This window comes from Emydura macquarii, unplaced genomic scaffold (genome assembly GCF_026122565.2).
Source record: "Emydura macquarii macquarii isolate MOO-44397 ecotype Brisbane River unplaced genomic scaffold, CSIRO-AGI_Emac_v2 contig_2846, whole genome shotgun sequence".
Classification (NCBI taxonomy): Eukaryota; Metazoa; Chordata; order Testudines; family Chelidae; genus Emydura; species Emydura macquarii.
In genome coordinates, this window is record NW_027132983.1 from 3,913,739 (window position 1) to 3,940,870 (window position 27,132).

Sequence of the window (27,132 nt, forward strand, 5' to 3'; positions counted from 1 at the left end):
TTTTATAAATTAATATTTGATTTACTAAAAAGAGGAAGTGATTAGGCATGGTAAAGCAATACACATTGAATATGACCAGTTTTAGTAGGTAATATTCAAAGTTAGATAAACTAGACTGACTTACTATTTATAAAAAAATTTGTGAATACAACCCCCTGCTACAGAATATTACCTCTCATCCATGAGAAAGAATGCTGGCACAGCCTTCTTTACTCCAGGGGAAGTGTTTTTAAAGCTGGCCATTTCTGAAGTAGTATTCGTTTTAGCATGTTGGAAACAAACCACAACTTTATTCCCTTATTCAGCCACGTGGGATTAATGCATAAATAAGAATATCTATACTGAAGGAAATCACAGAACTCCCATTCTGCTTCAACGGTAGGTGTTCTTTTCTAAGAAAACATCTTAATCTGCAGCTCAGCTAAAGAGTTTTAACTAAAGTAATGACTATCATTTTCATGGGAAAAGTACAGTATAAATCTTTCAAGCTTATTTAGATACTTATGTCTTCTTTTTTCAGTTGGGGTACAAACAAAGTGCTCTCTCAATTTTAAAAAAATTATATGCATTTTTCTCTCGTTGATTTTCAAATCCAAAGTTTCAATAGACAAAAGACTACAGATTTCTTATTTATTTTAGTTAACTTTGCAAATCATTATTTGGAACTTCTAAATAAGACTGAATCTTTTTGTTTTGTAACTATTTAACCACATGCATGTCAAGTATTTCAAATATTGTTTTACAAAATTTTCTGGCTATCAAACAGAAATGAAAGAAATATGATACCTTGCTAAATGTAACTGATTGCAATGAGGTTAACATTGCCCACATTATTTAGAAATTGGTAAGCTTCTATTTATTACTTCCTAACATATCTTTTACTATTAAGTATATATTTTTATAGTGCTAACACCTAATTAAAGAATATCAAGAGTTAAAAGTTGCTCCCTGTTTCTTGTGCGTTAGAAATCCCTGCCAAGAAGTCCTCTACGCTTTAAATATTTTTTGACAGATTGCATTTTTATTTCCAGTCACAAAGAAAGTGTTCTGGATAGTCCACACTACCATTTCTTCTCCAGCTCAGAAAAAGGGAGATACATTTCTCTGCTAAAATGACGACTTTGCAGACTATCTTTTTTTTATTTGTGTTTGTGCCTTTGGTGAAGTTAGTACCACCAATTCAACAAGAATCACTCAGTCTTTATGAGTATGATACAGACATTTTTGAAGAAAAACTGTTTAAACAAGATAATGAAGACAAATCCCAGGACGCAATAAAGAATAAGGTATTTCATTTATATCATACATTCAAGTTATATAATTTTTTAAAAACCTGACAAGCATTATGAATGAATTAATTGTCATATGCATGTATACATGTTTTATGCAAAATTCTTGTAATGATAGGGAAAAGGTAGATCACTTAAAAATTGAAGCACAGCAAAAATAAAACCACAAAAGCATTCTTTTAACTATGGTTTTCATTAAGGGTCTGAGAAACCAGAGAAGATAGGCAATCACAGAAGTTATGGCTGACAAACCATTCTTAGATCCCTTATCCTTGTGTGCCTAGGTATTTCAGAGGTCTCAAAAGGACATGTCATGTGATATGTCATCTGATCTATAGTATCAATAAACAACAAGGTGAGCCAAATATTAGAAACCAGTATGAAGGTAGTCTTAATTCAGGATTTTTTGTTTGTTTGTTTTGTTGTTATAATAGTACTTGAAAAACTTGCTTGAAAGTATGTACTATACATGTAATATGTCATCATAAACCATTTGTAATATAATACAACTTTTGTTTTTTAATTTATAGTCCGTAACAGCTCTGAGCTACTGTATCATACCAAGCAACTCTATGGAATCATTGCAATATTAATACTCCATTTGTATGGATTGAGGGGGACAGAGAAGAGAGCGCACACTACATCACTCCCCAAAACCCCCTAATGACCAATTGTGACTGACACTGGTATCTATTCTGATGCCCAGGGGGTCAGGTACTTAACAAGAGGTATACTCAAGAAAAGGAAGGAAGATTCAGTGCAAAGTGTCAACCTAAAATACAAACCTCATAGCTCTGTTCAGACTATTCATGAAAGGAGCTAAGAGGTGAGTTCTCTTGACATGCACAATGCAAAAAAGAATTGAAGAAGTTCATGGAGGATAGGTCCATCAACGGCTATTAGCTAAGATGGTCAGGAATGCAATCCCATGCTCTGGGTGTCTCTAAACCTCTGACTGCCGGAAGCTAGGACTGGATAACAGGGGCTGCATCACTTGATAAATGGCCTTATTCTGCTGATTCCCTCTGAGGCATCTGGCACTGGCCACTTTAGGAAGACAGGATACTGGGTTAGATGGGCCACTGATCTGACCCAATATAGCCATTCTTACATTCTTATGTATAGCTGGGATAAGGAAGGCTGCAGGAAAGCTAATTTGCTTAATTAATGCTTAATGCTAACTGACAGGGGAAAAGCTTCTATGGTATATATACATCTACAGTGCAATTTCCAAATATTAATAGGCATTTAAGTTATGTTTTACTAAAAGCAAGCATAATTGCTGAGTATTCATCTTATTTTCTTACATAAGCAATAAAACAGAGGGAGTCAGATATACCAGCTAAGAGAATGCAGTAGAGATCACAGAATCATAGAAATGTAGGGCTGGAAGAGACCTTGACAGGTGATCAAATCCAGCCCCCTGCACTGTGGCAGGACCAAGAACATCTAGACCATCCCTGTTTGGTGTTTGTCCAACCTGTTCTAAAAAACTTTCAGTCATGTGGATTCCACAACCTCCCTTGGAAATCTATTTCAGAACATAACTATCCTTATAGGTTTTTTTTGTTTGTTTTTTTTTTAAACTTTTCCCCATAGGTCAGGTTTGCTAAACCTTTTATCATTTTTGTTGCTCTCCTCTGGACACTCTCCAATTTATCCACATCTTTCCTAAAGTGTGGCACCAAGAACTGGACTCCATCTGAAGCCTCCCTGTGCTGAGTAGAACTAGACAATTACCACCCATGTCTTACATACAACACTCCTGTTAATACACCACAGAATATTAGCCTTTTTTGCAACTGCATCACATTGTTGACTCATATTCAATTTGTGATCCACTCTAACCCCCAGATCCTTTTCTGCAGTACTACCTAGCCAGTTATTCCCAATTTGATTTTTCCTTCCTAAGCGACGTACTTTGCACTTGTCTTTATTGAATTTCATCTTGGTGATTTCAGACCAATTCTCCAATTTGTCAGGGTTGTTTTGAATTCTAATCCTGTCGTTTGAAGTGCTTGCAACACCTCTCAGCTTGGTGTCATCTGCAAGCTTTATAAGCATACTCTCCACTCCATTATCCAAATTAAGGAAAATATTGAATAGTATATACTCAGCACTCATCCCTGTGGGATCCCACTAGATATACCCTCTCAGTTTGACAGCAAACCATTGATAACTACTCTTTGAGGATGGTCTGTTAAGCAGTCGTACACCCACCTTATAGTAATTTCATCTACACCATATTTCCCTACTTTATTTATGAAAATGTTATGTGGAATTGTGTCAAAAAGCCTAACTAAAATAAAGATACACTTCATCTACTGCTTCCCCCTTTTCACTAGAGCAGTAACCGTGTCAAACAAGAAAATTAGGTTAATTTAGCATGATTTGTTCATGATAAATCCATGGTGACTATTCCTTATAACCCTATTATCTTCTAGGTGCTTACAAACTGATTGTTTAATAATTTGTTCCAGCATATTTCTAAGTGTCAAAATTAAGCTGAGTGATCCATAATTGTGCTGGTCCTCTTTGTTTCTTTTTTTAAAGAGAAGTACTATTATTTGCCCTTCTCCAATCCTCTGTGACCTCACCTGTCCTCCAAGATTTCTCTAAGATAACTCCTAATGTTTATGAGATTACTTCAGTTAGTTCCTTAAGTGTCATCAGATGAATTTCATCTGTCCCAGCGAAATTTGAATACATCTAACTTACCTAAATATTCTTTAACCTGTTCTTTCCCTATTTTGGCTTTGGTTCCTTCCCCCTTGTGGTTAACTTTAATTATGTTGAGTACCTGGTCACTATCAGCCTTTTTCATGAAGACTGAAGCAAAACAGGCATTCAACACCTCAGCTTCTTGACGTCATCTGTTATTAACTCTCCTTCCCTGCTGAGACAGAGGATGACATATCTTCCTTTGTCTTTCTCTTACTCCTAACATATTTAAAGAACCTCTTCTTATTACTTTTTATGTCCCTTGTTAGATATTACTCATTTTGTACCTTAGCCTTTCTGATTTTGTCCCTACATGCCTGCACTATTCTTTTGTACTTATCTTTAGCAATTTGTCTATGTTGCCAATTTTTGTAGGATTTCTTTTTGATTTTCAGGTCATTAAATAGTTTCTGACAGAGCCATATTGGCTTCTTACTATTCTTCTTGTCTTTCCTTCACATTAGGACAGTTTGAAGTTGTGCCTTTAATATTGTCACCTTGAGAAACTCCCAGATCTCCTGAACTCCTTTATCCCTTAGATTTTCTTCCCATGAGATCCCACCTGCCAGTTCTCTAAGTACGTTCAAGTCTGCTTTTTTGAAGTCCATTATCTTTATTGTGCTGCTTTCACTTCTTCCTTTGCTTAGAATCATGAAATCCATTATTTCATGATCACTTTCACCTAAATTTCCTTTCACCTTCAGATTCACAATCCATTTGTCCCTGTTGGTCAGGATCAAGACTAAAATGACTGTCCCACTGGTCATTTTGTCTGCGTTCCGAAACAAAAGCTGTCCTTAAATACATTCCAAAAACTTATTGGAAATTTTGTTTTTTGCCATATGACTTTTCCATCTGATGTCTCGATAAAAATCCCCCATAACTATGAGATCTTGTGTTTTGGATATTTCTGTTATTTGTGCTAGAAATGACTCATCCATCTCCTCTACTCAATCAGTATAGGTTATAGGTTGCAACAATTATACAATCACATTTTATCTTACTGGTGTTTAGATTAATTCCTCTCACTTCATCTTTTTTCAAATAGTTCAGCTGTTAAACTAAAACATACAGTAGATCTTTGCTGTACACTGAATTTTTGTGAATCACATTTCTATATCAAAACAACAAAGTTCTATGCACCTTAAAGACTAACAAATTTATTTGGGCATAAGCTTTCGTGGGCAGAAACCCACTTCCTCAGATGCCCATGAAAGCTTATGCCCGAAAAAATTTGTTAGTCTTTAAGGTGCCACAGAACTATCATTGTTTTGCTGAAAACAGACTAACATGGCTACTCCTCTGGAACATTTCTATATCAGGTGTTTATTTGGTTACCATAGAAATGAAAGAATAGTTAGTTGCCTTTTGCAATTAAAACACTGATTTACAGAAACCAAAGAACTGGAGACCACTTAAACTAGACGTATGACTGATAGCTACCTAAGAAGTCAACAGCCTTTACAAAATTACTGAAAAGACTAAAGCTAAATATAAACAGGCAACACATCAGATGATATGCACTCTCTAAATTATTTTGATAAGAGACGGACTACTTCATGACCAAAGAGCAAACTGAGAAGGCATATATGTAAATGGGGGAAATACCAGCATGCTAAACTGATTCAAATTTCCAAATCGAAGTCCATATAAACAGTTCTTATAATTAAACTGGAAGTCAACTAGAGGCCACTTTGTATAGTAAAGTTTTAGGAATGCATCTGGTCAGAATATTCATCAAGTCAGTTTTCCCACAAATTTTTCCTTACAACAAAAAAAAAAAGTGATAAATTCCTTATGTCTAACTATGTTCCAAAATTCCAAATCTGAAACTAGATGTGAAAAAGATGTCCAATTTAAAAATAATTTGTAACTATTGGCTTCCTGACTATTTCTACCACTGAACCTTGTCAAAACATATGACCACATGTTTTCTCCGGGCCAAAACTTTTGTACATGCCCAAGTGAAAATCTGAATTTCACACAGTCGATTTCAATCTGTAGCAATGCATTTAAACTGAGTTATAAACCACTGAGCATAGTGATTTTCAACAGAAAAGTCTAGTAAACACTTAATAAAGCTGGGTAAGTGATCACCACTGTAGAAAGCGAATACAGTATATTGTTCAGACAATAAGCGTTCAGATGAAACTGATTATAACATTTATTACTTGAAACCACACTATGTATGATATTAGCTTTCTCTTTGGATTCACAGCTTCACTCTTTCAACATAAATACTAAATTTAGAAAAAATAAAAATAAAGTATTGACAATTTAATTCAATTTTCACAATTAACTCTTATCCCGATAAAACTAAGCTTTCTGTTATACACAAGAAAGAATTTGTTTTGATGAACAATTATCATAACTTCAAAATTAAAAACAGTCACTCAGAATGGAGGGGAAGGCCTTGGCATGGCAGCCAACAAAATGAGAGAGTTCAGTGTGGAGTTCCGCTTTGCCAGCTGGTATGATTTCAGTTTTCTGTTGTTTTTTTGGAACAGTTAAGTCTCAAAAGAGGATCAAGGAGAACTCTAAGCCCTAGCACCATTGTTTCTTTAACAATAAGGGCTAGAGCAGAGTAGGCCAGATGCTACCAAATGATTTTGAAGAGAAAGGAAAGGAAGAAGAGAGGCACTTGACACGTTACATTTTTCAAAGAAGGAAAGATGGAGACAAAGTGTAGGGTAGAGATTGGGCCACTGCTATTTTCAGAGCTTGGGAGCTGGAAGAGGAGCACAGCTCTTAGGCATAGATCTTTTAAGAGGAGAGGGGATATGAACAGCTGGGGAATTTTCTGTGCATCAGGGGCAGCAACTGCAATAAAAGAGATAGGGGCCTAATATAAATTTGTTAATTGTGTGGATGGGGCCAATTAATTTATTTAGGGAAGAGGAAAGCCATCTGAAAGTTTCAAAGGATGACAAAAAATGGGAGGAACAGGGGCAACAAACTGTTCAGGTAAACTCCAGGACAGAGAATATCAAGAAATGAAAAAGAATGTTAACTCATTAATGAATAAGATGTATTCATTAGATCTGTGGAACACCATGAATTTTTTCTATTATATTATTTCTGTTCATAATAAAAGTTTAAACATTAGATTTTTAAGTTGTGTGAAAAGGTACCAATGTTGCATTCACATTGCAAGTTGAGATCCACTGTTGTTACTCATATGAGCAGTTTTATGACATGGACTGATTATAAAAATTCTCTGAAGTGAATAATTATGATGAAGCCAATTAACTTATTGCAAATAACAAATGACAACCAGGATACAAGGACTACCTTCTTTGTGTTTAAAATAAACCTTCAGCTATATGGAGTGACCCTTACTGTGCTTCAAAGTGACAAGTCAGTGACTTTATAGAGGGAGAAGGAAGTTGTCAGAAGGCACCAGAATTTACATGCAAGAAGACAATTCTTTTTAACAGTTCTTATGTGCAAATATTGCCTGTACTTCCATAGCTGCAGTCTTCTTTGGCAGCTGGACTAATGTGCAAGAGGGAGGGAAGACGCAATACAGGGGTAGAGTCAAGGATCTTTCTTAGAATCATAAAACTATAGGGCTAGAATGGATGGCACGGGTCATCTAGTCTAACTCCATGCCAAGATGCAGGATTTATTGTGTCTAAACCATTCAAGACAGATGGCTATCCAGCCTCTTTTTGAAAACCTCCAGTGAAGGGGCTTCCACAACCTCCCTAGGCAGTCTGTGCCATTGTCCTACTGTTCTTACAGTTAGGAATTTTTCCTGAGATTTAATCTAAATCTGCTATGTTGTAGTTTGAACTCATTGGCTCTTGTCCCGCCCTCTGTGGCAACAGAATAACTTTTCTCCATCCATTTTATGGCAGCCTTTCAAATATTTGAAGACTGCTATCATGTCCCCCATTAATCTCCTCTTTTCCAAATGAAACATACTCAGTTCCTTCAGCCTTTGCTCATATGGCTTGCATTCCATCCCTTTGATCCTTTGTTGCTAGCCTCTGGATCCTTTACAGTTTCTCTACATCCTTTTCATAAATTGGTGACTAAAACTGGACTCAGTACTCCAGCTGAGGTCTAACTAGCGCTGAGTAGAGTGGTACTATCACCTCCCATGATTTGCATGCTATACCTCTGTTAATACAACCAAAAGTTGCATTTGCTTTTTTTGTAACAGCATCATATTGTTGACACATGTTGAGGTTGTGATCCACCACAACTCCCAAATCCTTCTCAGCAGTGCTGCTGCCAAGCCAGTTAACACCCATTTTGTATTTGTGCATTTGGTTTTTCTTCCTTAAGTGTAGCACTTTACAATTGTCTTAGTTAAATTTTATTTTGTTGTCTATAGTCCAGTTCTCCAGTTTGTCAAAATCCCTTTGAGTTTCAAATAACAGAATGTGATGTTTCAGGCAAATATAGTCAAGCTTTTACAGAAAAGCCAATAACTTTGAGAGTCTTAAGACTACAACAGGAAACATGCTGTTTCTTTCTAAACAAAACAAAAAACATGAAAAGCCCCAAAACAAAAGAACACAACCATTCTTTCTTCCTAAGCATTGTATCTTAGTTACACTATATTCCATCTAACAATAATTTGAATTAACAAAACGTATTTTCATAGTTTATATTTTTTCTGCCTTTGAACAGAAATAAAAAAGCTCACTTTAGCGACAGCTAGACAAAGAAATATAGTACAAATATAGAAAACAGTGTTAATATACAAAAGATTTCATAACTAGTTTGGAACTTGAGTGCTACCCAAACTTACTCTCTTTTCACGCAACTCACTAAAGTTAATTTTGTACCCAATGTAACACTTCAAAACTGAGGCTTTGTCTATGTTACAAAGTTTTGCCAGCATAGCTATGTGGAAGAAAAAAAAATCAAACCCCCTAGCCAAAATGGCTATTCCAGCAAATATCTAGAGTAAATGCAACTATATTGACAGAAGAGTGCTTCTATCAGCTTAGCTAATTTTGTTTGCGGAGATGCTGTAAACTATGCCAAAAGAACTCCTTCTGTAGTCTCACACTATGTCTCCACTAGGGGGCTGTGCCAGCATAGCTTTACTGACAAAGTTTCTGCAATCTAGCCAAGCTCTGACATTCTGTGACATATTCTAAAACCATGATGTTACAAGGCATGAATAGTGCAATAATTTAAATGGAAGAGGGTACATCAAATAAGCATAACTAACTTCGTTTAACAAAAATATTTCCCCAAGAGATTCATACTTTTACCATGAAGCTTTGGAAGCTATTACTTACCAAGCCTTTAAAACAAAACAAAAAATGAAGCGGCATATGTAAGGTCTGAAAGAAAGAGGCAGCTCTCTTTATAATCTGAGCCAAAGGAGATCTGTTGAGATTTATCTGTAGAGGCCATACTCAGTGGCATTTGAGGAGACTACCCTGTGTCTACTTTATCAGTTACTTTGAACCAAAAATAATAAAACCAAAAAAATGCAAAACAATGAAAATTATGAAAAGGGTGCTTCAGTGCTCAAACTGTATATATCACACAAATAGAGAGAGAGACAGTCAGACATTGAATAAACACATAAAAAAATTCAGCCTCCATCTGAAATTTTCGCACTTTGGAGATTTCCACATCATTTATTCATAAATACATATTACACACAAAATATAAAGCACTAAAAAGTTAAGAAATGCCAGAATTAAGGTGAGTATGTCTTATGAGAAATCTCTAACTACATGAACACATACTAGCTTTTCCACAGGACTCCTCCATCGCTCAGTGCACAGGATGGACTGTATTCAAGGAATGAGGACCTATTCAATAATTTGTTTTATCCTGTTTAATGTGAGGCCCCATGTATTATTTACTGCATGCTATTCAAACAGGAGTCTAAAGACAACATTATTTTGGGGCCACATGCTTTTCTGTCATAATATCTGATTTCTTCACAAATATTAAATTTATTTTTCCATCAACTCAGTGAGAGGAGCTGCATTTTCATCTCCATTTTACAGATGGGAAAGCAACTGAGGTCCAGAGATTAAGATGAAAATGTCAACTAACTGTGGGTGGTCAATTTGAGATGCCTAGGACCTCATTTTTCAGAGTACTTTGTACTACATAGAACTTTATATGTTCAAAGCACTGCTCCTATTGACTTCAGTTGCAGCTGAGTGCTCAGCACTTCTGCAAATCAGACCAATGGTCTCAAGTTGGGCTGCAGAAAATGAGAAACACACAATTAGTAACCACCTGAGAAAAGTTTGATTTCACAGTGGTTTCAAGTGGCTTGCCCAGTATCACCTAGGAACTCTTTGGTAGAAGTAGGAATAGAATCTATTTCTCCAGGGCGGCATTCTCCAGGATGCCTTAAACATGAGACTGTCCTTTCTCTTCCTGCAATCCTGTGTCATTCACTACATGCTTTTCCAACCTGTTTTCTCATTTTTTGTTCCCTGTAATCATTTGCCAACTGGGTTTTATGGTTCCTCCCCCTCAGTTGAAATGATTGGTCCAACCAACCCAGTACCCACAAAAGGTACACACCTTCCAACTTCCGCAACAAATGAAGCAGAGGTAAGTCTCCTATCCCTACACAAACCTGATTCACCGCCAGTGAAGGACCATCCTGTGCACTGAATAAGGCAGGAGTTTGGTAGAAAAACTAGTATGTGATCATATAATTAAAGACTTATCATAATGCATACACACAAGGGGGCACAACTGATGTTTCATAGACAACCTTAATTTTAGCATTTCCTAATTTTTGACTGCTTCACTTTGCAACTTTAATGGTCCTTTAACATTGTATTGTGTGTTTTAATTTCCAAGGTTTTTAAAAAAGCAAAGGGAAAAAACAAATTTAAGAATGACCAATCATACTGGCCCAAACTTGGGTCATCAGCAGAGTTAGAACCTTTACATACAACACGCAGACCTCAACCACCTAAGCTAATAGAGCAATAGCATCTAGTCTTCCTCTATATCAATTAGTCATTACTGAGGGAATGAAATACCTTGCTGAACTGGGGCCAATATCTGCAAGGGGATAGGTTTGCAAAGTAAAGTTTACATACACATGAATAAATTTCTTAGCATGTTCAATGTTTCAAGGGAAAAATTCCCACTGACTTTTTATTCTGAAGTGCTTTTTATTTTACTAAGACTAATACATATAGACGGTCTCAATGTATTAGGATTGTTATACATTTGCAAATAGTCTTTTGAACGCTGATGTTTAAGGCCAATTTGATATCTGGTCAATTTCCAAGACTGAGGGTACATCTTCACTGACGGACAGCAAATTCACCACCGTCAGATCAATCTATCCAGATCGATGGTGTGATCAGTGAAAATCTGCTCAATCGATCCAGAAGTCGACACATTAAAACTGCCACCTCAAGTGGCGCAGTGCAGTGAAGACATCGCGTAGAAGAGGAGTTACGAAGTCAACGGGCAGTATGCAAGCTACTCTGCATAGCTTGTGTAACTCCCGTAGACTGCTGCCGAATTTGAAGGTAAGTGTAGACCATGCCTGAGTTAAGAGCAGCTTCAGGTATACTGCTGTTCCATACTCTTTTCCTTCTCTCTCCACTATTTGTTGTTTTATAACATTTTCCTATTTTTTTTAAAAATGCTTCTCTCTCCTTTCTGCGTGAGAAACCCACAAACAAAAGGTGAAACTGGCTATATTTCAAATACTGTCCGATACATGAAATAAACATTTTTTTCTAATTCCTTTCAGTTGGAAGTATTCATTGTAAGACTAGCAAGTAGCATATTTTTAAACAGTGCAATTTTTAAGTTGATGGTTTGCCTTTAATAAATACTCAGTTTTTATTACCTTTATTTTTACAGGGAAAGGATGGTATGATTATTTCTCCTGACTCTAACATACAGCTAGAACTACAGAGAGATGAGAGTGTCCCTAATGTACCCCCAACCAAGGATATAAGTAAGTTTTAGAAATGTTACATTAAGCATTCTAAGAGAAAATATTTCACATAAAAAAATAAGAATTCAATGAAGGGCAACTACATGTAGCACTTGTCTTTTCATTTATAAACAAGGTTTTCATGAGCTCAGTGAGATGGTTGCTTGATTTCTGCTACACTCCAGTGTGTCAGACAGGAAATTTTAAAGAAGCTCCAGGTAAATTCTGAATACATGCAGCCCAGTTTATATGGTGCTCCTGTCACATCCACTAGGCAAATACACATATTGAATGGCCAAACAAAAGTATAATTAAGCTAACAATGTGACAATCAGGCAAAAATAAATACACATGCCTTATATCATATTCCAAATGTTGACTAATTCATGCCGAAGTGAAATGTGCTCACCGCAGTTTCTGTGGTGAGTGTTTATCCGGCTGGCCAGACATAAAGAGGTATTACCCTTTAAGGGCTCCCTCTCAACAACAAGTGAGGGGAACAGGGACAGGTATGGGGAAGGTCCCTGCCCTTTCTGCAGACTGGAAGGGGGTGAGGGTATTTAGAACCACACAGCCCCGGAGAAGCCCTCTTTTACCTGGATTGAGCTGGCAGCTCACACCCACCCACCCATGACATCTGCAAAAAGATTGGGTTTCCTCACGGACTGCTATGGGCATTACTCTAGTCGCCCCTTTCCTTGGTGGACTGGAAAGGTATTTTCCCCTCACCACGAGATTAGCCAAGACAGGGTAGGGTTTTTTTGCCTTCCTCAGAGCCGGTGAGATGTGTATGTTTGTGTAGGGGCACTGGGGTTAAGTTAGAACATCACAATTTAGTAAGTAAAATTTGTGCCAGACATCCAGTGCAAATAATAGTTATGAAAGGGATACAGTTATCAGATAAAATGCATTGGGAAAGGATTTGAAAGAAAGCATCCCTTAAGGCACATGTATAAGAATTGGGACTCCTACATCTGGAACAGCAAGTAGCCAATCCCTCTCCTTTTCTAGCCCCCGCAACAGGATGGCTGGGACCAGGTTGGGGATTATGTGGAAATGATTAAGAAAACAATCATGACCTGCACTGTACAATTTATTGTGGGATTCTTTCAGATATTTTAAGGGAATGAAGTTGCAGCCTAAATACACCATATCCATTGCCACCAGTCTTTCTTCTGGCATAGCCGACAATGGGTGAAGTGAAAAACTAGAGGGACCTCTATGGACATCTGTCCACTCTCAGCACCTGAACTTCAGAGAGGAGCAGAATATGTCTCTAGTGTAATCTAGGACCATAACTTTCCAAAGCTTTATATATCAAAACCAATACCTTGAAATGAATCCAGAAATTAATTAAAATTCAAATTAATTGGGCACATACGCTCCACAGAAGGAACATGGTTAAGGTATCCGCAGCTACGTTCTTCACTAACTCAATTTTCCCAGGAGTTTTCTAGTGTATCCCCACAGATAGCTTTTCTGTAATTAACCACGGTGTGGTCCATATGTGAAAGGAAAAAATAAATAAATAAATAAAATAAAAAACCAAAAAACACAAATAATAAACAAATAATAAAATTCTATCTCCTTGCTGAACAGAAATTAAATCGTGGGTATGACTGCTATCTAGAAATCAAGGCTCAACCGATGATTTAATAAGACCACCTAAGCTGCAAATCTCTAAATACATTTTAATCAATGGACAATTATAGCCTCCACCATCTACAGATATTCCCCTAGCTAACCAACATTTTCTGTAATGAATAGTCTGCCAATTAGTCCTCATCCAAGGGCGAGCAAAATTAGGAGGGCACCCTCAAGCACCAATGAAAAAGGCATGCAGTGTTGAGAATCCTCAGCATATTGATGACACTGCTTCTCCAACCGCTTCACTACTTCCTGTACTTACATACACACTGAGCAAAAGGAATCAAAGAGTAGAGCCCTGAAATCCCAGGCACAAGACTGAATGCAAGACTAATGAATGGGGTCCAGCATTACCCTCAGGAATCTCTCAGTGGAAAGAAATAATTGAAGACTTACTAATTCTCAATTTGCCCAAACCTAACCAGCCATTTCAGCAAGACTTCATTAATTATGGGTACCAAAAACTGCCAATTGATCTAAAAAGATCTTTGTTAGATGGATATCTATCAAAAAGACAAGCATCATCTATGCCTTATAGCTAGATCCATGTGGAAGATGACTAAAGGTTTCAATACCACAAAGAGTTAGAGATTAGAACAAGCAAATGTTGTAGCACAATTGAATTCAAAGCTGCAACATTAACTTTGAGGCAAAGCCTGGATATTCTTTGAGTCCATGACTGTGGAATTTGCTTAACATCCACCCTTTGCTGCAGAATTGTGCTTCAGAGTCCATGTATTCTCAAAAGTGTATATGCGCGCACTTACATATACACACTTCTGTTCCCAGCCCTTGATAACATAAAACTATCAAAAATTGATACATTTTTCATCCTGAGCCTGCAGAATATCTGAGGTCAAAGGCACAAATTGCCCCATTCTATCAAATGAGTCGTCTGAAACCTAAAGTAAATGTCAACATTGTTAAGTATTTCACTGCTAATTATTTTAGCAGAAACATCCAGTAAATGGATATTTCCCTCATTTCCCAAAATGTCTCCAATGTGCCAAAAGCTCCAAATATTTCCCTACTCAACTAACAAAACCTTCAGCTTTACCCATACAAACTTCTACAATACAGTTATGTTAATATGAAAATCTCTGGCACTCTGAAAATTAAAAGAGCAGTAACAAAGTAAATACAATTAATAAAATATCTGGATATTAAATTAACTTTTTTCATTTAATATTTAATTCATTCATAGCCTATATTTTTCAATGTAAATCAGGCTGGCCAGAAATTTCTAATCTGCCACAGAATCCAACAATTTTGAAGAAGTATTTATGTACTGCTTGCACTGAGTGCACAGGCCTTCCTCATAAGATATAGAGTAATTTATGGTCTAATCTCTGACTGATTCAAGAGGAAACTTTTGCTTAGATGTTTTTTTCCTAACATGACTTCCACTTTGAAAGCAATCATTTTAATTATGCTGAGTTACACTGGATTCTTACACCAAAGCAATCATTGCAAACCAATTAAAGAATATAGTTGAGTAACTCTGATAAACTATGTTTCAGGAACAGGAAACTAGAATGTGTAAGTAGAAAAGTGTCACTCTCAATAAAAGGGATGCCTAAGAAAAAGGATCTGATGACTATGATGTCTTTTTTGACCATACTAACTAGAGAACAAATATTTAAAATCCTGAAAGACAAACCTTAATTCAGTGAAATTCTATTTTTTGTATTATAGTTCAAAGATTTGTAGCCAATATTTTAGCTTTCTACTGATATAAGAAAATCAAATCATTTATTTGCAGATTTGCCCACTTGTCTGCTGTGTGTGTGTTTAAGTGGATCGGTATACTGTGAAGAAACTGATATTGATGTTATTCCCCCTCTGCCAAAGGAAACAGCCTACCTTTATGCACGATTCAACAAAATAAAGCGAGTGACAGTCTCAGATTTTGCTGATATTCGTAAGTAAATATTTAGACTTTAATCTTTTTGCTCAGGTGATATGTGCTGATAGTTTAAAGTTAAGTTCTTCATTGCATATGGAATGGGAGGGGGGAATACCAAAACAAGATACATTTCAAATTATAGTTGAACTCCATCATTGCATTAATATGTATTATATATAACACAGTAATATTAAAAGGGAATTGTAAAAGCAAATCTGAAAACCTAGTTAAGCCCACATTCTGTGATGAATATCCCCACTAACCAACCCACAGGGAGCACTGAATACCAAAAGAAGATTTAACTCCTCGCAACCGCTCCCCACCCCCGCACCTGCTTTGTACAACAAAATTCCTTTCAAACTCTCTAGGTGCTCACTCAACTTATCCCAGGATGCATTCACAACAGGGTGACCAGATAGCAAGTGTGAAAAATCGGGACACTTGCGGTTTTTTTTGTTGGCGTACAGTTGCATATATAAGACAAACCCCTAATATCGGGACGGTTCTGATAATATCGGTGCATCTGGTCACCCTAATTCACAAATACCATGAACCACGTATGTCATGTTGTGTGTCAATCTGGGTTTCTTAAAGGAACCAGAAAGTCTCTTTAGGACTTCACAGAAGGAAAGAAAATATACATTTTTATATATTTAAAACCTCTTTCTGTGCTGACTGCCCTGCTCTCCCTACCTAATCAGTAGGGATATACAGCAGAGAAACCTGGACTTAACATTGCTTTAAAAGTGACACAGTTAACTTTAGTTAAGTGTTCAAATTAAATATCAAGCTCTCAAGAGTAAAGGAATTCCAGAAGTTAAGTTTCCTCTTACATTGTAATATCTCTTTCTTTGTTCATACTCAGTATTCTCTTCTTTGTTGAAAGGGACTTTCAAAGTATTTGTCTTAAGCACTGGGCTTGTTCTTTTCTGTGATTCTTTGGAAATACAAAGAGGGCTTGGAAAGTTTATTTATTATTTTTGCTTATGTTTATCTTTTACAATAGAAATTCAAATATGTTCTTGGCTGAAAGACAATGACTAAAGAATAGTCAAATGATGACATTACTAAGGTCAAAGGTGTAAAGCTGAGCGACAGAAAAGAAAGGGGAGTTTGTCGGACTTTAAAAACTGTTTTGTTTTTTTTAATCTATTTAACCTCAATAACTAATTAACATTTGGAAGGAGGACATCTTGGTTGAAAATTCACATGCTTTTTTACTTATATTCATCCTATTACAGGATAGAATAAACCTCTTGGAATGTATGTGTTCAATTCAAGTGAACGTACACATCAAGGGGACTGCATAAAAGTTACACAGGTGGCTACAATTATGGCATTTCCAAACTTTTGAATCCTTATATTTGCAACCTTACTATTCTTTTAACAGTTTTCTCCAATGTAATTTCCTTATTTTTTTAAGCAACAAACTGAAAAAAAACAGAAATTACAACGTGTGGCACCATCCTGATCCCCCACATAGGTGGTCATTGGGAGCAGGACCCTTAGGATGCACAGCACAGACCTCTATCACTTGAGCTAACTAATAACCAGGAGCAATAGTGGGCTTCTGTTCTGTGTGTGGACCAGTCACTAACTGCTATGCTAGACTCTAACAAATCTCTAGTGAATGTGTGAACTGTGATTTTTCAGATGCTTATATCGTGACCAAATTTCGGTTGATTTTCACAGGAACAAGAGAGACATCCCTAAAACCTAGGCAAATTCTTTGTCAAATTTCAAGTTCCAGATCCAAAGAATGGAGGCACTAGAGCTTCAAAATGAAATGGTTATACATACATAATTTTAACTAAGGCAAAACTACATATATTTCCCTAGCCTGGCTCATAGAAGTGGCTGAACTGTTTTGTTTTTTTCCCAGGCTAAGGCATTTGTGGAAAACTTTAGGCCAAACAATTAAAGTTTGAAAAAGTTATAAGAAACAGAAAACAGAGACTTACAATACAAAGTGTTAGGCAACCACATTTATAAGCATTTCTACCACAGCCACCTATAATAATAGTATATTATGCTTCATTGTGTTTTACACACAATGAAAAATAAGTTTAATATTCAGGTTTTTGTTTCCTTTATATAAAGCTACATTAAGAAGAATTGATTTAACTGGAAATATGATAGAAGAAATTCAAGATGGTGCCTTTTCAAAGCTTCTGTCATTAGAAGAACTTTCACTTGCTGAAAATAAACTGATAAGACTTCCAGCTCTGCCCCCCAAGCTAATTACATTTAATGCAAACTACAACAGAATTAAGAGCAGAGGTATCAAAGCAAATGCTTTCAAGGTAAGTAACAGAGATTATATAAAAATTGGAGTAACTTACATAAACTTAGATAAACAACCGTCATCATAGTATGAAGTGTTTGTTAAATATTTGTAAACTTTACTGTAAGACCCTGAGCATAGGTATAGGAAGTTTTTCAGATTTTAAAACAGTATGCTTTTTATTTAAGGTATATGGAACAGCAGCAATGCTCTGTTGTTAATGATGCAAATTAGTTTCATTATAAGTCCAATTTTGCCCCTCCTCACTTCTAAAATCCACATAAAAAAGTACATTTGGCCTCCAAATTGGTAGGTCAGATCTGTGGAAAAGCAGAATTTTAATTATTTTTTTTTAACATAGTAGGAAGTGAATTGGACAGGAGCCCCTAAAATCAGACAGAGTCTTTTTCTACCAAAAGGTTTGAGAAGGACGAACAATCTCTCCTAGGTTTGTGATACTTGCTGGGGAACTTCCTTCCTGCAGACCTCAGAAGATTTACAGAAAGGAGGAAAATGACATCCTGGTCTTGCACAGCTCCATGTGTTCTTATTCAGTACCTTCTTCCTCCCACCCCTCCGCCCCCCCATTATAGATGTGAGTACTGTAGGAAGAGGGCTTCGCAAGAAAATCTGATTATCCGCAAGAGAGGACAATTCTCCCCCACCCATGACTCAGGAGGCTTGTTAATCTTCAATAAGCCTCCATTGGTTCATCCCAGGCCTGACTGAGTAGCTTATTTTGGTTTGTTTGGAACTGAGGAAACTACTAATGCTGGGAATTCTGAGTCTCTAAGGAGTATCCTAAGAGTCTGAGAAATGCAGGTAGGAGAAATGAGAATGTTTGGAGTCATGCTTCTTTAGGTTTACTAGAAGGATCCTAATAATCCCAATCAGGCTTTCGGGCACAAAATATTTGTAGCCTTAACTTCACCTTAAAGTTATTGTATGGAAATAGTTCTGTAGCTATGGAGCGCTATTACATTGTTACATAATAAGCTATGATTACATAACTAAACTAAACAGGGCTTGATTCGGTTCTAATTGTGTATTTGTATGTCAGCTTGTTGGCACAGCAACCCAGGAAAACAGGTTGGCACGGGGCAAAAAGAGATAACTCAGAATAGAAGAGTCAGTGAAAAGCACCATGACATCTGCTCACACTAGTCACGATACACAATACACAATTCTTCACCACAAGAAGGACATAGGTATTCAACTACAGGTAGGGTTGTGGAGAGTGAGGGAAAACATTAACAGAGCATAACCACCACAACAAAAAATCATTAAAATGACAAAGTAATTCAACATTAATTGATTTAATTCCCAATGAAAGGTTAACACTAGAGGGAGCAATTTCTTAGTATGTTAGGTTATATGTACAGTACTTCCAACAAAAGAGCATTCATACAGGATGGCTTTATGGACATATACTGGCCAAGGTATGTATTCAGAAGAAAAATGTTGATATCTATTGTTTGACAGGCACAGGAGGGACTATACTGCTGACAGAGTAATCAAGGAAAATCAACACTAAAATGTTTTTCTCTTCTTTTTTACAGAAGCAGACCAATTTGTCATACCTCTATCTAGCACATAATGCACTGGAATCTGTACCTCTTAACTTACCAGAGAGCCTGCGTATTCTGCACCTTCAGGTCTCAAAGTATTTCTTTAATATTGTACAACAAAAGGCATGGATAATGATTTAGCTAAAATCAGATCACTTTTGCTTTCTTTCATTACTGCTTTGTAATTTGGTTCACACTGTTCTTGCGTTACCATCATCAAAAAACATTCCACTGAAATTAATTAAACATTTGGACATACCTGCACCTGACTATATTTAGCACCATAGCACATGTGCTCAACCTATCTTTGAAACAGTAAAAAAAAGCAATCAAGTAGTTGAGACTTTAAATAATTCTTTAGAACAAAGCAAAATAGAGAATCTCCTAGTCACAAAAGCTGTTTTGGTGGCTGATTTTAACTGCAACACTGGAATTTGTCACATCTTTGCCTATAAACATTGTTGGTTTCTGTATTTCAAGGGCAGTCACCTATCACAATGAGCAACGGAATAATCCTCTGTCAACAAAACGTTGTGCATTTTGATACCAATCTAAAATTACTGGTGAAAAACTGCCTCCATAGAATAAATCCTTCAGAGGACTTAAAAAAAAACAAAAAATCCTTCAGACTGATATTCAATGGCAACAAAATAAAAAAAACTCAGAGTAATGAGAGAACTAATTCATTGTTTGTAAGATTCAAATACTTTCATCTAAGATTTGATGCTGAAACATTTTCAAACTCTGTTTTGTTTTGCAGTTCAACAACATAACTTCGATTGCAGATGACACATTCTGCAAACCTAATAACAACACACGTTACGTCCGTCAACGTATGGATGAGATAAGAATGGAAGGCAATCCAATCATCTTGGCAAAGCATCCTAATGCTTTTTCCTGCTTGAAATCACTGCCTGTAGGAGCATATTATTAACCACTACCTATTAGTTATACACGCTAAAAACTTAAGTATGGTAACAGATGATCATTCCTTCCTGTTCCTTCATTTAAATTACTCTATCCTTTCTCTTGTTAATTATGTTTTTCTATATACCCAATGCACTTTTAACCATGTTTAAAACATAGTTCTAGTCTGAAAAATCACAATGTAAATACAGCATCTTCTCACTTGGCAGACCCAATACCACTTGTGCTTTCAGAATCATACAGGTTTATGACAGCATCAAAAATAAACCCTTTACTCACAGGTATCATTTCTTTAATTTAAGTGGTTCAGTTGCAATACTCATATGAATAACGATTGCAGGATCAGGCTTTAAGTTTGAGTTAGTTTATTCATACTAACACTGCAAAGCCAACATAGCTATGAAAATGCTGTTCTGGCTTGCACATCAGCAGAATTGTTAACTAAGTGCCAAGAGACAGCCACCAGTGCAACTCAGTTGCAAGTTGCAGAGGCATTGGGGGTGCACTGGTGTAACTATAAATAGAATCTGGCTCAAAACATTTTAATTACTGATTAAAATCCATGACCTTGAAAAAGCACAGGTTCGCTCTAAGACTTTGTCTTAATCAGTAACAGTCATTGAGTTTAGATCAGGCTTAGAGCAGGTGGAATTTTTTGTTTTTCTTTGGTAAAACCAAGTAAGTTTCAACTGGAACTAAGAAAAAATAAAGATGGATTTTTACAATGTCACTTTTCAGAACAGAAGCCATAATTTAATTGCTGGGAAAATGTAAAAACCAAAGATACAGAAAACTTTTTAAATGCTTGGGAATAGAAAGCTAAGTTGGTTCTATCTTAAATACAAAACAGTGTGAAAAACTAATACAATTATAATTCCAACATGGTTTTACCCATGTAGCTTATTTTCAGATGCAAGCTATACTAAGAGACACATTCTCATATTAATGCTGGGGGTTTTTGACTGATAGTTCACATTAAAATAGAAATAACTAAACTTAAAGATATTGATTCTGACTTAACACAAATACATAATTTCAAATTGCTTTTCTTTTTCTGTTTTTGTTCGTTTTTTTAAAGCAGAGGGCTCATTTGGCTCAACTGCTTTTGAAACACAAATGTACAAAAAAACCTAATCACTAATACCTGACTTATTTTTCCTGGACAAGTGGTATATAAAAGCGGCTTGCTGAAATATTGAAAGTTCTCAACTTCATAGCTACTTTTTCTTATTCTGTAATTATTTAAATTTCAACTACATAATGCTATATGACTTTGGAATCACTGCTTTCTTAACAACACTAAGCCATTTTACAGTAACAACTTTTTTATTTCCAATCTAGTTAAACAATAATGACAGTGCATTATGGGGTATTATAACCTGAGCAACAAATATTGTTATGTGCACATTAAAAGCCTGAGATATTGTTGCACTGCACCTATGAAAATTGAAACCTAATAGGCTTTTTAGTAATGTCAAAATCAAAAGTTGTTTGGCTGGTTTTAATCTTCTTGGAGAAGAAAGTGATTTTTTTATTTTAATTATTTAAAAATAAGCCAAAAGAATTTTTTATCTTGAATTCATAATTAAGGAAAATCAGTCACACTAGCACCAGTATTGTTTAATTTTTATTTATTTTAAAACCCCTGATGTTTTGAAAACTATATCTATCAGTCTTGTTGGAGCTGATACATTCAGACAACTAGCAGCTAGAATACTTGATTTTCATTTTCCATTTAAAAAATGTATCTGAGTCATGAAACTCCTATGCTTTAAAGTTTTTAATAAAACAAAAAAAGAAAAAAACAGCCACCCCACAGCAGCCATGATTATATTCCAAGTTCAAGCCAAGCTGATGCCAAAAGGAAACAAGAAAAACATTTATTTGTCCTAGTAGTGGCCAAAATATAAGAGGAAGAAGATTCAGCTTAACAATAGCCAGTGTCAGAGTAATAATGTTGTATATGTAGCAGGCCCACTAGATCTTGCTCTCATTCCAAACCTTTATTAGTAAAGAAAGGTCTTTCCATACTTAATAGGACCTAAGAAAAATTATTAAAGTTGGTTTAGGATTGCTTTCATATGAGAAAGGAGGCTTTTACACATATTAGAAAGAATTACCAATATTTCTTTAAAATGTTCTTCAACTGTCATTACTAAATATTTATTTATAAATAGTACTACAAACTAGCAGTTTAAATTAGGTTAATCTCCTAATATTCTCTCAAAAAGCTAAAATGCTATAAGACAAGGGGTGGTCTCTAAAATACTAGTGTATGTAATGAATGATTTTATATGGTTTAATTTATCCTCCCCACCACAGTGTAGTTTAGTTCTCAAAAATCTTGGAGTAATACAGGAAAATGAAGGCATTTTTAAAAAGTCTGTCATGTGCTTTTTATTTCTTTCATTTCTAATAATCTTGTATGAAGCTGAATACAGATTTCAAAATGTACTGATTATTTGGCCAATCTTTCTTTCGTAATCCATGGCTTTTTAAATTAAATTTGAAATTATTTTTTCTTCCTTATTAGTTCACCAGTATCCAATAAAATATGTTAGCATAGCTGAGAGCAGATTTTGTTACTTAAAACTGTAAATGCTCTGCACCAGTAGCAGATGGCCTTGTCTATGTTAGAGTTTTAGACATAGATGCAGTGGCAGCAGTATAAACACTAGTGTAGATGCACTGGACTGGCACAGCGAGTCTGTTCTAGGGGTTTGCACTAGTATTGATACATTGGTGTAGTTACACTGTTGGCTAAAATCAAAGAGAGACGCTTACAAGACTTTGTTTTATCTAAATTCTATTTGAAGTAATTCCTCTTTCTGGGGTGTGGGGATAATAGCAATATACCAGGGTGGCAAAACTGTGACTTGTGAGCCACATGTGGCTCTTTTACAGTTTAAGTGGGCTTTCAAAGGGATTACATTCTGAGGTAGAATCTTAATGAATGTCAGGTTTTCTTTAAGATTTTTTCCAAATTTTTAATATGTGTATTTACCAGACTTCTAAATGAACCATATGCATAAATATGAAAACTACAGAAATTCTTTTAATGAACATTACATTTTTTATCAAAAAAAGTAAATATTTCTTCACATTCTGCTAATTCATTTGAACAAAGTGTGTCAACTTAATCTCTGATTTAACTCCACTAAAGTCAATGCAGATGATGAAATTGGCTTAATAGGTCTGTTTTACACGTTTTAAAAGTTTCTCTTGATTATCCATTTTAAAACTTTAATGAAAGTATTATTTCAAACAGAATTCTATGTTCAATTCACAAGAAAATTATTATTTTGAAAGCTATCTCTAAAAGGAAATTGTAGGACCAACTTTTCCATATGAATTTTGGATTTTTCATACAAGAGGCACAGGGTTTTTTTAATCTACAAATTGTCTCTGCTGTCTTTCTAGGCATAATGGAAAAAAAATCTTACTTTCAGATGACAATACATTCAACAGCTCAAAAATCTTCCTAAATAAAGGGCCAGAGTCAATGTAGGTCACAACACTTAACATTAAAAAACTGCAATTTAACAAAAAACATACAAACAAAACACACAAAAACAATTATGCATTCTCTTTGTGCTTTGACAGCACTTTGTGAATAGTCGGTTTCACTGTTTCCATGTATAGTCACTTAGTAAAGACGTAACGGATTATGAGATATCCCTTAAAACATCAGTGGAACAGAAAAAGATGGGGGGGAAATCAATAGTTTCATTGTGAAAGGTGCTTTGTCAGTTAACAGAAATTTTTAAAAGTCGATTTAAAAATATATCAAGTTGACAATATCCCTTTAAAATTATAAGCTTTAAAAATGATCAACTTAAAGTAAGAATGCATGCAGCTCTATCATTATTCCAACACTTTTACCAAACATGGGAAGAGAAAAGATAACTTTTGTCAGCTGATTGGTTGTTTCTTAAAACAAGCACAGTAAGTTGCAATTATCTTCAAACCTGCCCCTTTTTTAACTTCAAAATGGATTTTAGAATGAGAGACATTCACTGTAGAAAGTTTAGACACTTAATGGCTACTATCATGGAACTACACACATGGACTAAGGACCAATAAAACATCATTGCAGCTCCTAGCATCCGTGATCCATATGTCCTCAGATCTTCCTCTACCTCCCTCTTCATCTAAGACCCCATACAGAAGGATGAATAACTCTGTGTGCAGTGATACTAGAGATTAGAGCACTTCAGGGTGGAGTGATCACTCAGTTGCTAGATCAGTTAATGATGGCAAAAATTTCCTTTTCATATAAAAAAAGATTATATTAATCTTTACCTATTACATTCTTGCTCCAGGACACAGTTAGGAAATCTCCCTATGCATCAGAAAATAATTGGGTTACAGGTAGTCTCCATTGTTACACTATGGCTGAAACCAGAAAAGAGTACAGTATTTTATGGTGGACAATAGATATCTGAGCAGGATAAAATTAGCACAACACTGTCAGGAGCAAATCTGCTGCTAGCATCTGCAGTGCTACATTCACGCTGTACCTCTGGGCATACCTAGGAAGGTTTCTGCACTAGCTGGAAGAATACTAGCAAAGAACTTCCATGATAATATCATCAGCCTTTACAATATATAAAATGTTTGACTCAGGAGGCTAGATCATCTTTTAGCCATGTGTGGTAAATTAATTCTATTACTAAGAGATGAAGTGATAAAATTTGGAGGTCAGGTTGACATTCAGAGGAAGTTAAATGATTGAAAGCTTTCTACACAACCCTGTTAACAGGAGTTAGAAAGAGCAACAAAAACAAAGGAGTTGAGCAACACATAAGCAAAAACCTCTATGAATGTGCTAGAGAAAATACAGAACAGTGATGTAAAAGGTATGTTTGTAATAATAAGAGAAGATATTAAGGGTGTAACATAATTATGCAAAGTGTATGAAAAGAGCAATGGTACACAGCAGATTTTAGGTACTGGATGGTCTGAGGTCAATTCAGAGAACAGGACTTCTCAAGAAAGGAAGTGAATAAGAAAAGGGTGGTAAAACTGATTTAAGGAAGTATTTAAGAAGGCGAGTAGTGTGCTTTGTGTATAATTATTTCTACAGTGTAAAAATTTTACCATGATATCTATTTGTCATCTTGGAGCTAAGAAAAAAATGTTGATAAGTTAGTTAAATGAGATACGCCTACTGTAGTTGTGCATGTTGAAATAAAAAAAACAAGGAAAAAGCACTTTGTGTTCATTCAAATGCCCAGCACACCTATGTACACTGTAACAATAAATAATAAAAAGCTATTAGAAATACCTATAAGAGGGTTCAGGCTATTTTCTAAGACAAGAAAAGCCATCACACAACTTTGTTCAATGGCTGAACATCCTTTAACATGTTGGAAACTTCAACTAAAACCTTACAGATATAAAAAATAAAGTAAAATTGTATTACCATGCCGGAACAAAATTCCAGGACTTGTAAGAAAAATCTGAACAGGATCACAGTAGTCTACTTCACCTTCACAACTCTGTTCACTGGCATCGCTTTCACAGCAAAGTCGTAGCAATTCTGTGACCTTTTAATGAATTTAAAAGCCCCTACCTCTCTCTTGAACCACATAATACCAAACAAGTATAAACCCTCCTCAGGCACACTTTCTCCATTAATAAATCTTAATCTGCTATCCCTTCATTTAATGTATACGTTCTTTTTGTTTAGATGAATTCTTTTCTGTTTGACATTCATTGGCATTACAGACAACAATTTTAATAGTTATCAAGCTATGCCATAATTATGCTATTACAACAATATTATGTACCTTTAAATACACTATTTAACTATGTTTATATGACCTCAAACCTTGAAATTACTGTTGTGATTTTTTGGTTTTTATATTACTTACACTTTATTTTTATTGTCTAAGAATTCTGACAAATAAAAAAAATTTCAGAAACAAATTGGTTTATATTTTGCAACAAACTAGCCACTTTTTTGATACCTTAAACTCTCAACTGTGAACATGGCTACAACACAATTTACCTCACATTAATAGGTAAAAGTGGGATTGACAAAATCTGCAATTATTCTAACAGAATAACAGGGTTACTTACCAGTAACTGTTGTTCTTCGAGATGTGTTGCTCAGATCCATTCCAATATAGGTAAGTGCATGCCACCATGCACGGGTTCCCATAACTTTTTTCCCCTTAGCAGACCCCATAGGGTTGGCTCTGGTGCCCCCTGGAGTGCCACGCTCATGCCACGGTATATGAGGCACCGCCAACCCTACGGACCCTCAGTCCTTTCTTTCTGCCAACTCAGACAGTGGGGACGGAGGGTGGCTGTGGAATGGATATAAGCAACACATCTCGAAGAACAACAGTTACTGGTAAGTAACCCTGTTTTCTACTTCGAGCGATTGCTCATATCCATTCCAATATAGGTGACTAAAAAGCAATACCTTGGAGGTGGGTAAGAGTTACCGATGAGCTGGCCTCAGCATGGCTCTGCCGAATCCCGCGTCCTCTCTCGCCTGCTGCACGATGGTGTAGTGGGATGTGAAGGTGTGTACCGATGACCAGGTGGCGGCTTTGCAGATGTCCTGAAGGGGCGCCCTCTCCAGGAAGGCCACAGATGAGGCCTGAGCTCTGGTTGAGTGCGCTGTGATGGCACCTGGAAGTGGCACATTCGCCCGCTCGTAGCAGCACTTGACGCAGGAGGTGATCCACGTGGAGATGCGCTGGGTAGAGAGGACTATTCCGAGGACCCAGCAGTCTGATGTAATGCTTGCCCATTGTTCGTAAAAGGGCTTTCATCTGTCCAGAAAAGGACGGGATGGATCCAGGGAGATGGTGGGGTGCCACCCTTGGGCGCACCATCAAAATTGCCCTTTTTTGTTGCCTGACCCTTTG

At 36.1% G+C, this 27,132-nt stretch overlaps 2 protein-coding genes across 2 annotated transcripts in view; one reads left to right on the plus strand and one right to left on the minus strand.

The window, feature by feature from the left end:
* The window catches only part of CENPP (centromere protein P), a 280,800-nt gene that overhangs the window by 229,664 nt on the left and 24,004 nt on the right, over window positions 1-27,132 (minus strand). The gene's annotated exons all lie outside the window — the stretch shown is intronic.
* On the plus strand, window positions 256-26,120 carry OGN (osteoglycin). The gene is made up of 7 exons (XM_067568163.1): window positions 256-378; window positions 1,032-1,286; window positions 11,841-11,937; window positions 15,326-15,484; window positions 17,570-17,772; window positions 19,313-19,408; window positions 20,082-26,120. Exons 2-7 carry the CDS (start codon window positions 1,113-1,115, stop codon window positions 20,253-20,255), a joined length of 903 nt encoding a protein of 300 aa, XP_067424264.1. The 5' UTR covers window positions 256-378; window positions 1,032-1,112; the 3' UTR covers window positions 20,256-26,120.